This window comes from Nicotiana tabacum, chromosome 19 (genome assembly GCF_000715075.1).
Source record: "Nicotiana tabacum cultivar K326 chromosome 19, ASM71507v2, whole genome shotgun sequence".
NCBI classification, from domain to species: Eukaryota; Viridiplantae; Streptophyta; class Magnoliopsida; order Solanales; family Solanaceae; genus Nicotiana; species Nicotiana tabacum.
This window is the reverse complement of record NC_134098.1, coordinates 81,671,206-81,687,066: the sequence shown is the minus strand read 5'-3', so window position 1 is coordinate 81,687,066 and position 15,861 is coordinate 81,671,206. Positions and strand designations below refer to the sequence as shown.

The 15,861-nt window shown below is 34.2% G+C and overlaps 1 protein-coding gene across 2 annotated transcripts; it reads left to right on the top strand.

Annotated features, from left to right (window-relative positions):
• Positions 1-1,608: 1,608 nt before the first annotated feature.
• LOC107805060 (uncharacterized) lies at positions 1,609-8,654 on the top strand. 2 transcript variants are annotated; one of them, XM_016629039.2, is made up of 11 exons: positions 1,609-1,741; positions 1,822-1,907; positions 2,256-2,361; positions 3,306-3,404; positions 3,496-3,561; positions 4,183-4,299; positions 4,614-4,688; positions 5,486-5,588; positions 5,774-5,821; positions 7,525-7,646; positions 7,733-8,654. In XM_016629039.2, the coding sequence occupies exons 1-11, from the start codon at positions 1,673-1,675 to the stop codon at positions 7,823-7,825; spliced, it is 984 nt and encodes a 327-aa protein (XP_016484525.1). In that variant the 5' UTR covers positions 1,609-1,672; the 3' UTR covers positions 7,826-8,654. The 2 variants fall into 2 exon arrangements, with proteins under 2 accessions (XP_016484525.1, XP_016484524.1); XM_016629038.2 differs by having other exon boundaries at positions 2,253-2,361.
• Positions 8,655-15,861: the final 7,207 nt, after the last annotated feature.

Here is a 15,861-nt window from a genome sequence, read left to right as displayed (position 1 = left end):
TATAGAAGCAGGGATAGGATTTGAAGTTACTGAATTCGGAATTCTAATATTTTTATATTATTGAGTTCTAAAATAAAAATATATACCTATTTAATGAATTTTTTAAAATAAATATATAATTGAAATAAAAGTTACTGAATTCGACTGAACTCGTTATCGAAGTTTTACCTCCGGCCCTAATGAAATAGGTGGGGGAAAGTTGGGAAAAGAAAAGTTCAATATTCTCAAGGAGGGTTGTGCTTTTATTAAGGATCACAAAATGACAAACATCACTTTTTCAGGATTGGGATATGGATGAGATCTTTAGAACATCTTAGAAGGAAGACTAGAATATTTAAGAATTGTAGATCTTGCAACTTGTTGAAACCCATTGATTGGATGAGAACTGAGAAGATAAGGAACAAAAGAATCATAAAATATGATTATTATTAAATAAAATTAATGATGGTGGATATGACGTTATTCAAGAATGAATAGTTCTCCATTATGTATTGTATATGTCGTTAAATGGTTTAAAGTTCCAACTTCTAATGCTTTCTCACATGGAACTGGAATTTGAGGATCAAAAAGTGATGCCTATGGGCCATATGCATTGTACTAGAAAGTTGAAACCATATGTTTTTGCTAATCTCTTTTCTACTTTCTTTTACTCTTTTTTTCCTTATATTTTCTTAAATCAAGAAAATATGGAGGTCGAGAAAAATAGAACACTCATTGTCATGAAGGGACAATATTGTGCTACTGGAAAGAAGCACTTAAAAATATTAAGATGTTTTTTGTTTGCACTTATAGAAATTTGAATGTGAATTATCAAATCTTAGCTTATTAAGTGTATTTGGTTTTTCTTTGACAATCACTTATTAGTTTTTAATAAGTTTGGATCACTCAAATCTTATACAAAGCCTTAAAATTATATATTTATTTATTTTTAATAAAAATAAATAATTACATTCAGATGCTGTGAGAAAACCTCTTAATTACCTAGTATTTCAGATCTTAATCTTCCAAAAATAAACATGGCCTTAGACCTTGATATTAGTTGTTAAAATCTTTGCGCAAACTTTGAAATTAGGAGTATGTTCAGTGTGATCCTATTTTAGAATCTAGCTTGAGATTTATATAAATCTATTTCATGTTTTATTTTCTACCCCATCTCATTCTTGCTTGTATCGCCAAACTCATCCAAGTAATATGGGCTCAGAAATTCTGAAAGCCCATGGGATCTTTACCCAAATAGCCATATTAATTAACTATATTTTTTAATCATAAACATAAATTATATATTGATTATATATAAGTAGTATATAAATTGTGAATATATTATACATTCACCGATAGGGTAGACGGCTATTTGGGTTAATTCTTCCACTTGGAACTTTAATTTAAGAAATTAGATGGATGGCTATTTGAGTTAATTCTTCTTTCTATAGCTTGAAGACTTGAACTAAAATCCAATACAAGTTTATGGGCTTAATGTATTAAAAAGCCCATTACTGGTTAACTTAGTCTGTGACACGAATTACTGTGCAGCCCAGCCCAATAGAGTGTTGCGTGGGCCCGGGTAACGCGAGATGAGAATCGTAACGTGTTGGCTATGTGTCTCCCTCTCAGCCTCTCTCCCGCCATTCCTTAAAACACCGTAAACACCATTACCAAAAATCAAAGCTTGAAAATGGCAACTATTTTGTCAATAACACCAGTTGCAATTCGATTATTCCCTTCAAATTCACAGCGCTATCTGGTACTTTCTTCGCATTTTCAAGTCTCAATCTTTACCTTTTAAATTGCAACATTATTCATTGCTTTTTCTTATAAATGCAGTGTTACTTGCATAGAACAATGAGAATGGGGGAAGCAGGGATTCACATTCAGAAGCATTATCAAATTTCTTTCATATTCAACAAGAGGTTGGCAAAAATCTCTTTCATTAGTCTTCCTTTCGTACAACTTTTATGAACTCAAACTGATTTAAATAGTCACATTTTAAGCTTTGATGTGATATTTCTCTATTAAACTAACATTTCAATTTACATATAAGTATTATTTTCCACTATCACTGTACTATTATATTAGTCAAAATAAATGTCTTAGATATTTTCATTTTGGGCAGTGCTGGTTATATTTCTGGATCATTAGGATGAAGATTGAAGGAAATCTTTACTTGTTAAGACAATTTAGTGATGTTCAAGTACTTTTTCCGTTTTCTATAGGTGACATACTGATGCTCAAGTTAATTGTTTGGGTATATTAAGCAGGAGAAAATTCATATGTGCAGTCAGTAAAGATGCTGAGGAATCTTTCAAAAAGACTGTGGAGGTGGATAGGCTTATAGATACATTGAGGGAGGCAAGTGATAAGGAAGTAAGTTGATCTGCTCTCATTTTCTTCAAGGCTTTATCCCAGAAGCATATCTCAGCTGCTCTCGATTTCTTTTTATAACCGTGGTGTTTGGGCAACTTGCATGCGACTCGACTAATCCACCTGTTACGTGCTACCTCCCATCTGTATAGGTAGCAGGTAACTCTATCTACCAAGGCTTAAAGCCTTAAACAGATGGGAAGAATGCACCTAATGTCTTTTATCTCTATAGGGATTTAAACCGTGGTCTCCCCATGGTCCATTCCTGCTTGCTCTGGATCCAGTGATTCACACTAGAGTAATAACTAATAAGACCACAAGTAGAAAGGTAATCCTACCAAAAGATGTACACCTGCAAAATATCACAGCAGTAAGACCACTAATTACTCGATGACGACGAGAATAATTGCTTTGTGCTAGTTCTTATCTAGATATGCCTCTGATTTGCATTCACCTAAAGCATTCTCAGTGTCCACTGCTGATTAATTGGCAAGATAGCTAATAGGCATATTCTACTGTGTGCCTGCAGCAGCTTCTAGTTTGCACTTATCCTCATCTACCTGCATTCAATTGCACGCAATGTCTTGTCAGTTTCAAAAGCATGTAGCAATGTTGCTGTCAATCATGAGGCTGCTAGTGTAGCTGCGAGTTCTTCTGTATCAATGAATTTGCTTCTGTCTGTTAGTTGGGGAATTCTGGTCAAGCCCTCTCTTTCCTTTTCAACACAGTGGGCCTAGTTTGTTGCTGTGTAGTGCAATTTGTTGGATTATAGGTTTGATTGTCCTGATAAGCTCTCTATTGTTGTGAATCTGAACATGCTATGATACCCTTAAAGAGCTATGAAATAGATAGCTGTACTAGTCATCAAGTTGGGACCATTTCTCTATCTCAGCTTTGATCTAGATTGATGACATGTTCCTTTATGATTCTTTGTATTATGGTTGCAGCTGCCACAGCTAGTTGTGGAGAATGTTCTCGCTTTCAACGAGAGCTTTTGGATAAGACTTGCAGCTAGAGCAGACACCTGCAAATCTGACGATGACAAAGCATGGTTCCATTTCTTATTATTTTCAGGTGGTTTATGCCTCATAATTTCTTTCAACTTCCAGAATAAGCTTTGTCGACTTTCTTTTGCAGAAAGACTACGAAGAGCTGGCGTTGTCGGTAATGAACATCGTAGATCGTCTTGTTCACAAGACAAAAGTATATGTTCTATCTCCCTTTTGAACTACGCATAACAAGTGCATGTATTTTTGGTGCCTATCTGATCATAAGTAACTTCTCTTTAGCATCAGATTAGGGCTGTACATGTTATTGGAGAGATGGAGATGAACAATGAGGAGAAATAGTCATGGATTTTCCACTTGATCAAATAAAAAGGGATTTTTACACAAATAGCCGGCCAGATTCACTATTTACTTTTTCTAGCCTGTGTACATAGATTATACATTGATTATACATAGTTATACATATATTATACATCCTCCAGCTATTTTTAGTTTAAGAAATTAGATGGGCGGCTATTTGGTTAAGTCTTCAAATAAAAATAATGAAATATCAAAGCTAAGAAAAGAAAATTTCTTGAGTATTTCCATATGATAGGATTTGAGTGTATGATGTGTTATTTGTCTTCTTCCATGTTCCTCACATCTCCACACATAAAGCACGCCGCTCCTTTTTTTTTTCTCTTTCTATTCTCAACCCTCATTTACCCTGCCACAGAAGGTTCGCTTGGTGCTAGTGACCACAACAATAATACTTTTATGCTATGTAAATCATATGAGCAACGATCAGTTTCTAATGGCATTTCCTTTCTCCCTGCAGGAAAAGATAGATTCATCTACTGACGTGCTCAAAGCAATCTTAGAACCTGTGCTTGATGAAGTAGAAGAAATTTCTTGGCCTGTTAGTGATCCTGAGGCTCTCAGTCTTATGGAGAAAGTATGTCATTTCATCCTGTCTTATTTGAACTAGTTTTCATAGTTGACTCTTTTGAAATGCCATGCCAGGGTCAAGACCTGAAGTGAGCATCATCTTCTCTTAAGTCAAAAGTAAGGGGGTGCAAGGAGGAGGTTGAGTAATGGAACTATGCTACAATTCTTACTTATTCAAAAAAAAAAAAAAGAACTATGCTAGAGTTCTGTTGAGTGTTCATGTAATCTATTGTACATAGAATTTCGTTTTCTTTTTTATATGATTTTTCTTGGGCATTATCACTATGTGTTATACCTGTTTTAGTTTACTTTAACATTCAGGAAATAAATCAAAGGGAGCAAGAAGGCCAACTTGATGAAGGGTTCCTCTCAGAAGTCAATGCACAGTTGCGGCAAGTGAGTCTTTTTGAGTTAATTTCACAGCCTAGTTCTCTTTTATGGTTTAGGTTTACTCCGGATCTTTGTACTCTGGCATTGTGATTTAGTTTAATGCATATTTTATTTTTTCTTTCTCTCATCTGGGAGTCAGATTACTTGACATGGGAAACCTTCCAGCTGAAATTGAAGATTCTAACTTGGACCCAGAATTCACTCTTTTATCTTTCATGTATGCAAAAGAGTTGTCAAAAAAGAGAACAATATGTTGGGGCAGCTTGTGAGACATGGCCGTTAAACAAAATGACTGTAATAGTAATGGACAAAAAGAATGCATAGATGGAACATATGTCAATTTTGGTTTTAGGTTTTACAAGGAACTAGAAAGATTCTAAATAGTTATCTGCATGTATTGTTCCTAACACGTACTCCTCCCTGCTGGTCTTGCCTTTATGGGGTTTTTGTTTAACTGAAATAAAGGGTAGTTTTGAAAATAGAAATGGTTTCCCTACTCCGTCATGGCCTCCCTCTTCTAATACTTCTTCATTCATCAGACTCACTTCCTCATATTTTGTTGTGTTTCCTGACAACTTCCTTAACAGTAAATTCACCCCCTTCTTAGTTTTGGAACTTGTTCTCCCTATTCGGTTTAACAGTAAATGAATTTGTTCTTTTGTTAACAGTAAATAATTTTAAGCTTGAGTTGGCAAACAAAGCTTTCAAGTCACAAGCAAACTCTGTTTATACGAGGAATGATCATTATAGTGCTCTTTCTTTCACAGAGAAGGGGTAATAGTACTGAACTTTTCACTGTGTAGGCTAAAAAAGACGGGGACAAGCCAGGACTTGAAGCTATGTTACAAAAGGTTCTGCAATTGTATGCTTCCAGAGTGCTATCAAAGCGGAGTTATGCAAAAAAAGGTCTGTTTATTGCTTAATGCCATTTGACTTAATTGTTAAGTGATGAACTAGTTTTATTTATTTTCTAGGCCATCGGAATAAATCTTTTGTAATTGCGAAGTTGAAGCCATTGTGTTCGTTTGCTGGCATGTTCAATCTGAAAACAAGAATTTGTTGTTCTAATCCTTGCTTTGCTTTTGGTGCAGGAAATGAAGTGTTAAAAGCTGAACAGTTTCTTGAGAGCATTATCAAAGGTATCTCTCAGTTATGAGCTTATTATAAACAGGCATCAGGGATTCATATTAGTTGAATTGTGAGACCACCTCATCTATATGTTTAAGTTGCTAGAGACGACACACTTATATTTGTTTAATCATGTCTTCAGCACATCCATCTTTTTAATTGCTTAATCATGTCTTCAACATACTTATGCTAGAGAGGACATACTTATATGACGAGGCAGAGAGTCGTACAGATATTGAGATATTTTAGCTCTCTGCCTCGTTGTTCTAATTGTTTTATCTCTTGTGGGTGGAGTCATTCTGATTATCCCACATCAGATAATGGCCACCAACCTTGCAGTTTCTGAAGCTCATCCTGGTATTGGGTCTACTGTCTTAAGAGGCTGAGCTTGTATTGCACTTGCAGCAATGCATGCAGCATGCCGCAGTTCATATCATGAGGCTCTTAAATTCTATAATGTTAATAAAATGAATATTCTTCTTCCCCTCTTGCATCAATTCACAATCTCACCAATCAATTGCAGAGTGACAGCCGTCTTTGTCTAAGATAATCTCTTCCCATTTCAGCACCAAAGTCAGCTGATCACTACCCAAGTCTCTAGTCTGGCACCTACGCCATTGGAACCGCCCCGCTAAGGAGTGCAGACTCAACTTCATATCATCTCCATTTACCTGTATTCCTCTTGATGAACCAACCGTTACGGACCTTGCAAATTTTCTGAAATACCCAATCTGTCTCTGATCTCATTTATTAGTAAAATCTATTGCAGGAGTAGACTTGAACTGTTTGTCCGTGCTCCAGTTTGAGTCGGCAGTTACAGAACTTTTTATTCCCATTGAATTGTTGAATTAGGGAAGAAATAGTGGTGTGCACTATGAATTTGGTACACTAGATAAAGTTGATTGTCGTTATAGTAGCTTTAAAATCGGAGAGGAAAGGTGTTAGTCTGTTATATTTTTATGTTCATGATGCTTTCTTGTCTTGCCTGTTTGTTACGTAAAATTGGTTAAGTGAACAACTTTTCCAGCATAAATCTCAATCCCTGGTCATTTTAAGATTTGCTATTCTAGCATTGCTTCTGCGCTAAAGGAGAAAGTGTTAGTTTTCTGGTTTTAGGTTTTAGTAGTTGTCATGGATTCCCTTCTCAGTTTGCTATCAAAGGTGTATTTAGACACTGATAAAGCCTAAAAAAAAATACAAAGCAAGAGAAAAAAAAAAGACATATGAGGCATAATAAGCAAATTATTTCGAGGATGGAAATAGATGATCTGCTCAGTAACCATACTCTAAGGTGGAGGTTTTTGAGTCTTCAGTAATGGAGTTCAGGTGGTGTAATAGGTTTGTGTTGATATACCATATCAAGATCATTGTTTTACAGTAATTTACATCTCTTACTCTTCACACGAAGGTAACCTGTAGTTTCAGATACCACAAGGGTAAAATTCATCTTTTTGGGGGGCAATGGAGTAATTAGACTCTCTAGAGCAATGAGTTTCTCAGTTAACATTGGAACTGGACATACATGACTTATCTCTCACTGGACATACATGACTTATCTCTCCTTATGGAGTGTGACAAGCTTGTACTCGCTCTCTACGATCCATTTACCAGCAGAGCAATGAATAAATGACCTTCACCTTTTTATGAATTTACTTTACAATTGCCTAAAATGTTTATTTATCTCTCACGAAATGCATCTTACCCTTTGATGCAGCACCAGAGGAAGAATGGAACAAGCTCTTGATAGATGGTATGACTGTTGGAAAAGGTGATATTTCACCTGAGGAATTGTATGCTGTTATTAAGAAGAGAATGGAAAGGACTTTGATACGTACGGTAGGGGTGCAATAGTTGATTTTTGCTGTGGCATTCATCAAAGGATTGTTCAACATGGTTTACTCTCTCTTCTCTTTCTCTCTCAGGAAGGCGGTTCATACCAGCAGCGAGTTCTGATTGAGTATCTGAAAGGTATTGAGGCAAGAGCGGGGGAGATTGTCAAAGTACTCCAAGGTTGAGATTTGGTAGTAAACTAGTAATTACACCTGGAGGTACCATAAGTCCACATTCTTTTTACAAAAAGCATGATGGTATTCGTTTATATATCGTCATTTCTCTACCACGCATTACTGAGCAGCAACCTTTATGAAGCAATCTGAGATCCACAGTCGATCCCCTTGAGTTATGAGGTCTCTATCACGTTTAACATCTTCCATTTTTGTCCCATTGTTTTCTATTATTTTTTTCTCCACTCATGTCTAGTTTTTATCCAATTTCTCTTCTCCTGCCTCCTGTTTGGTCCCTTGTACATCAGCTAACCTGTAAGTATCCGGCATCGCAAGTTTCTCTGAGTGCAATAACACAATGTGACAGTGCAATTTGGCAATTTTAACTTGGATGCCGTTTGCATGGCCTACATTAATTGGTTGTAAACTGGTGGAACTGTACCCCCTGTCCTCGGTTAATGAAATCTATCAATTGATTTTGATTTCATAGTTAATGATTGAGCTGGTGCCTCACTGCAGCAACTGCATGCTGTGGAACTGTTTGGTATAGCTACCAGTAGATCAGTTATTTATGAAACTGCTTTCTCTATAGTATTTTTTATGACTGCAAATGTATTTTCCTAAGGTGAGCAGCTCCGCAGTTGTAAGAGTTAGCTGCTTTATTCCACATTGTTTTACTTTACCCGGTGTATCATGTATGCAGTTACTATCTCTGCTGCCTCAAACTCAACTTGCATGTGTCGTGGTTGTATTTGCAGGTGTGTCTTAGTACCTTTTATTTCTGAAGCATATGTAATTGGATTTAACTTGTATATGTTGACAATGAGAAGAACTTTTATGCTATCGGTGTAATTAACTAGGTTGCATGCATTATTTTTCAGGCTACTATTCTACTTAATTATAATCATTATTTATTGTGTCTACAATTCTAAGAAGTTCAATGAGATCAATATGATTTTTAAGACCTTTCTCAGTTCGCTTCTCTCCCCACGATCGGACTATAACATTACTAACGGGCACTGAATCGTGCACAAGATTACCAATGATCTCCAGATATATGTAACATATGATCGGACATACTCTTATTACCTTATTTTTTTGGATTTTTTTCACTTTTAGCCTGCACAATAAATTTTGTACTATAATTTTTTTTTATATAACATAAAGAATGTATATATATATATATATATATATATATATATATATATATATATATATATATATATATATATATATATTTCTATACAAGTTTGAGGTGGCCATACATTGTCATTTTTCCTTATTTTTTCTCATTTTAATAAATTATATTTTATCATTCTCCCTATCTTTTTTTTTAATAATAACTTCACTAATTACTTGACCATCCAAACAGACTGTAGTCTCAATCAAAATTACAAGTTTCTTGGTTTAATTACTACACTGCAATTTTCTTGCACTTACTACTCCTATTAGGTTTGCTTAAGTAATTAGTGAAGTTATTAATAACCTAAAAATAAAATAAAAAGTAACTTTCTACAACATATTAAATTGACTGACTGGGTAAATATTTCTTGGAAAAAGAAGTTAAGCCTAATTCTTTTCTTTTCTCTCTTTTTCCTTCTCCATTATTGTCGGGTCAACTTAACCCAAAACTTTAGAAGATGGTTTCCCTTGTTTCACGTCTCGAGTAAAACGATACCGTTCCGGATATTCCATAATCCATCCTATTGTTTCGGACTTTCGGTGTATTCCCAGAGAAATTTGCAAAACAAAAAGATTAGAAAAAAGAAATGCACGATACAAGCAAACGACACGTAACGTAAACCAATAAAAATGCAGCAAAAAAACAGGTGGACCAAATTGCCTAGAACTGCTACGTCACCTAAACTGCTCTTCTTATAATTACTTGTAAGTTGTATATCTCTTTCAAAGAAAAACTCCTCCATAAGTAAACTTCTAACACAAAAAAATCAGAGCCAATATGTTGAGAATCCTTAGCAAAAATCACACAACACCAAAAACAACAACAATGGTTACCAGATCTGAGTCCAAAATCGAAACTTACGATGTTATTGAAGATTTGTCTTCGTGGGAATTTGTTAATCCATCGGACGATGAACAAGAAGACAGCTACTCCTTCAGTGATCAAACTGATGATGATGAAAGTGATGAATTGATGTCAAAGGAAGATAATCCATGTGAAATCGGGTCACCGTCTTCTCCTTCACATGTTCAAATCACTGGTCCATTGCTTGTTGATCCATGTGAAATCGGGTCACCGTATTCTCCTTCACATGTTGAAACCACTGGTCCATTGCTTGTTTTTGATGTTAGGGTTGATGATGGTCATGAAGAGGAAGAGGAAGAGGAAGAGGAAGAAGAAGATTATGATGGGTATGATTTGGATGATGAGTTAGTACCAAAATGGTTGAGTGATAAATTTGGGAGACAAAGGATAAGGAAATTAGGGAAAAGGGCTTGTTCTAGAATGAACAAATCAAAAAGAGGACCTTATATATTTAACAGGCCAGGTTGTGTTCATGGAAAACATGGACTTGGTGTACAGCACAGTTATGTCTAAGGTAAATATTGCATTTTTGAGTTTCAACAAGGATGAATAACTGGGAAGTTTTAGGTTGTTTATTTAACTGGAATTATGGCTGATTTGATCTGAATATAATCTTAATTCGTGTATTTAGGACTGGTTGGAATTAGGTTGTTGTTTAATTTGGTAACTCTTTAGTTTGTTTTTAAGCCTTAGGTTGTTTACTTGGATTTGGATGTAAATATCTGAATTTATCTAATGCATTGCAATTTCAATATCCAGTCTTTTCTCTTTCCAGTATTATGTTTATTGGAATATGTCAACTATAAGGAACTCCTTTTGTTCTTCATAATTTGCACTGCACTTTGAACTCTGAAGACTCAAGTGTTAATGAGATTCTTTTTAGTAAGGACTTTGAAAAAGTATAGAATACCATAATTTGTGTGGTGATCCACAGTATCACATACTTATATTTTATGATATTGATTTCTCCTGTTAAGTAAATACTGAGTGACAATGTTGTCATGCTATGAAATAAGACACAAAATGAAGACAGATAGCACTTACATTTTATATTAAGTTGTTGATGCTTTGTGAGGCTGCAATGCTTAGGAGTTAGGAATATGGATTTTGGTACTATTTTCTTTCTCTGGACAGAGATTAAAAAAAAAGAATTGCATTTGGTATCTTAGGTTATTGGTTGGCTTTTGATGAGTAAAGGTGATTGATTTTGGTTAGAGTAACTGTAGAAGAACTTGTAAGCTGAGAAATTTTCTAGCAGTTTTGCTCCTTTTGATTATCATGAATTGGTTGAACAGAACATGTTACTCATGGTCTCTGTATTACTGCAAACATTAAAATGAAGTCACCCTCTGTATTCACATAGGCAGGCTGGGTGTTTGGTTCAATTTCGGTGCATCTCAACTATAACATGGCTAGGTGCCGGTTGATTTTGCCAACTAAGACTTAGAAGAAAATAAATTATATGCCGTCAAACTCCTTTACAATAGTCATTCTCTATAACGGTACTTTGCTATAACAACCAAGTTTCTTTTGCAACTTATATTTCATGTTATGTTATACTAATAATTATTTTCTATAACAATACTTCACTATAACAGCTAAAAATATTCGGAATAAACTAGGTTGCTATAGAGGTTTAAATGTACTAGCATTATGTCTTTGTTAGGATTCGTTGTTATAAAGAGGTTTAACTATATATGATAATGTATTTTTGTTGGGATTTGAACTACGGTAGGTTTTCATCCACTATTGACCGACTAATACCATGTTTGGCCAAACTTCTCCAAATTTCAAAGTTGGGGTGTTTGGTCAAGCTTTTAGGTAAAGAAAAAAAATGTTTTTTTGAGTAGAAGCAGAAGCAGTTTTGTAGAAGAAGAAAAAAGTTGTTTCTCCTAAGAAATACTTTGTTGAGAAGCACTTATGAGAAAAATACACTTAAAAACACTTTTTAAAAGCTTGGTCGAAAACTAATTGTTGTCAAAAAGTGTTTTTCAAATCAATTAGTCAAGCACAAACTGTTTCTCACACTTTTGAAAAAAAAACACTTTTGAGAAAAAATACTTTTCAAAATAAGCTGATTTTAGAAGCGCGAAACAGGCTACAATACAATTATACATGCATATACAAGGTTCCAATCAGGACTATCTCTTGTTTTTGAGAAATAAATAGTTTACGAGGACCGAAAACAATTACAATATATTTGACCTATACATAACAATTCTGGGTGGGTCATCTCTCGTAGGAACGGCAGAACGTTAATCAATGTTCGCATCCGTTTTACTCTTTGTACACTAATTAGGCAACTGTCCTGAGGCATGGAGATATACAGCCAACTTTAGATAAGTCAATGATCTGAATGTGTGTATCATATCAAACGCTATATCCTCCATAGACTCAGAGGATCAGGGTGTGGGCAAAAAACTTTGAATGATAGGCAAATTTGACCATTTTATATGTCACTGTCAATTAGTTATGTTTCAAGATTAAATTAGTTGGATTTTGTCATATAAATCTTCGATTCTCTCTGCGTATTTGATCAACTTAGTTATATATCGCCCTTGAATTAGTTGTATTGTCATTCATCAATAATCTTGTGGATCCTAGCAGTTTGTGTGATGGGCATAGACGTGGGGTATCACTTTTCGGTCCGGTTTTTGGAAAATAGCCATACGGGCTAGCCACTTTTTAGATTGGTCTTTAAAAAATAGCATAGTCACTTTTAAGACGAAAACATTAAGATAGTGTCATGGATTTCAACCTTAAAAATAGGTGAAAATTTCAGGACACTGTCATGAATTCCAAAAATTAGCTATTTTCTAATAACTTTTGTACATGTGGCTATTTTCAATTACAAGTCCGGCAAAAAAGACTATTTTTTAAATTTACCCCATATATGTGTCATGGTGTCCTTATCTGCCCCAACGATTGGGCTTGCTGACAAGTAGGGTGGGCTGACTTCATTAGAGGTATGCTGGTCTACCGTTAAACTACCACAAAAGGCATAATATATCAATAGTAGGAACACAAATATTTCCTCTATATCATATCTTAATCAAAACCGAAACCCTAACAATATGCCTTTGTAACACAAGGATTTGCCCCTTATTTATCTCCTAAGCTTCCTTAATCCCCAACCCTATCGATTCCATTCCTTTTTTCTTTTTGGATAATACACATATTATTTAACATGTATTTGACTAATTTTATATTTTTTGGTTTATGATTTCTTTCATGTTTGTATATTTAAATCCTAATTATATAACAAGTATATTAATTGACACTGTAAATATTTTACAAATACATTAATTATATATCGTATATTTAGAGTAATTAAGTTTTATACTGTAAATATTCTACAAATATACTAGTATATGCATAGGTTTTTTCTTTAACATTTTATATCTTAAACATATCATGAACATCCCATAAAAAAAATTCCAGCTAAATACATTAATTATATACAAGATATAAACAAAAAATGTATGCATATTTTAGTTGAAAAAATATAAGGTATATTTGTCGTATAACTCAAAACATCTAGTGATCACACTATCCTTTAGAAGGGTGAAATATCACTTAGATTAATCCGTAACCAAAAGCAATATATATATATATATTTAAATATTTAAATTTGTTTATGATATGTAAGAATGGAGATGGAAGGTGGCAACAACAAAGGAAGGGGAAAGGGGGGGTTGCCGTTACAAAGGAGTAAAAAATGGAAAGTTTACTATAATGATGAGAGAGAAAGGATATCAATATTATTAGGATAAAACTAATTCCTTAATTTGAGGGTCAATTTATTTTTAAAATATTAAAAATATGCTATAAATGTAAAAAGAATTGTCATTTATGGAATAAATGAAGAATAATATTAAATAAAGGATTGGACATGTAAAAATCTCTTCCTGTGTTTTTATATTTGGGCTTTGTTCTTCTCCCACTCATGTAGATCTTATATTTGTTTTCAAAATTTGGTAGAAATGACACCATGTAGGCACTCAAAAGTGCTGTTATTTAGAAATTAGCTGGTGCATCTTGAATTTTAATTTTTCAGTTCAATTTTTTGGACAAAAATGTTCTAAATTGTTCTAATGTTAAGATTTCTAGTTCAAAATTTTCGAATAAAATAAGTATAATCTCTAAATAGCATCCTAAGAATGGTTGTTTGTGCACCTACCCAAAATTCACTATGAGTGGATCAATGGTGAGGTCAAATTCTTTAGGACTAAAATAGCACCCACTTCTAATTCTTTTGTGCTTAAAGAAGACATAAGATGCAGTAATATTGATGTTAAGACGATACTATAAATTATAACAAATATATCAAACTTATTATTGTGGATTACTCTTACAACATAGATTACGAAATAAATAGAAAAAATAAATTAAAACTAATAATATTAACTACATAACAAGGAGACAGACAACTCGTACTCATGATTTGATGATAGATGATATCATATAATGTAACCATTCAGTTGGACTTACATGCATTTGAAACGATTAATTAAAAAAAAAGTAAAAAAAAAGTGAAGAAGTGTGAATTGTGATCTTCTCGTATGTACATCCTTTAGCAGTGTAATAGCAATCTTTCTGGCGTTCGTGATACTGTGATAACGCGGTTAGACGTCGAAAATATTTGTTAGTTGAAGTTTTGAACTAGGATTTGTTTTTTCTTTGTTTAACCATTTATGTTCGAAGTACACTTGCCCTGACTAATTTAGATTTACGTTGAGTGAATCTACTAAAAAATAAAACTCTTCCCATTGAAATGTTATAATTTCAGGGTTCGAATACGCCCGAAACATCTAGTTAAGATAGAGGAATCACAACAATCTCATTACATTTGCTTGATTCTCGAATAAATATTTAGTGTAATATATTCAAAAGTCTAATACCCACTACGTGCTATAGCCTTTGACATGAAAATATTCAACCTACTCTCTTTAGTGTATTTCATATGAACAGCAGCTTAAAAAACTGAAAGAACTGAAACCTTACCATTTTTGATTTAGTGGAGAATCTAATAGAACCAAATGAGAAAAGGCCAAAAAAAGAGGACATAATGCAATGGAGAATCAAATGGAGAAAATTCCAACTAAAATCTCATTAATTAAACAAGTTTCTCACAAAGCGACGATGACATTTTCTAAATGGGCCAACATGTCTGTTTTGCTCGAGGCTTGAGTCTTATTTTCTGATGGAAAAGTTAATTAAACCACGAACTTCTTTTCCTTACTTCCTTTAAACAAATTTCAATCATTTTTTGTAACGACCCGACTTGTCGTTTTAAGAATTAACGCCCCGTTCAACGACTTAAGGTCCCGGGCAACTTTATAATATGTATTATGACCCGCGGGTGTGGTCGAGTTTGATTTTCGGAAGATTCGAAATTTAATTTAAAGAAAAATTCTCATTTTGAAGCTTAAATAGAAAGAGTTGACCGAAGAATTGACTTTTGAGCAAACGACCTCGGAATAGAATTTTGATGATGTCAATACCTTCGTATGATGATTTTGGACTTAGGTGTATGTTCGGATTTGGATTTGGAAGTCCGTAGGACAATTCGACACATTTTGGCGAAAGTTGGAAAATATAAGATTTTGGGAAAAGTCCGACCGAAGGGTGAATTTTTGATAACGAGGTCGAATTTCGATTCGGGAAATGGAAATAGCTTCGTTATGTCAATTATGACTTATGTGCAAAATTTGAAGTCATTCCGAATTGATTTGATGTGTTTCGGCACAAGATATAAAATTTGAAAGTTCAAAGTTTATAGATTTTGATTTGAGGTGCGATTCGTCGTTTTGATGTTGTTTGATGTGATTTAAGAATTTGACTAAGTTCGTATGATGTTTTAGGACTTGATGGTATATTTGGTTGAGGTCCCGGGGGGGCTCGGGGGAGTTCGGATGCCTAACGGATCGAATTTGGATTTGGAGGAAGAGTTGAAGCAGCTGGGCATCTGGTATGATCGCACCTGCGCAAAAAGGGTCGC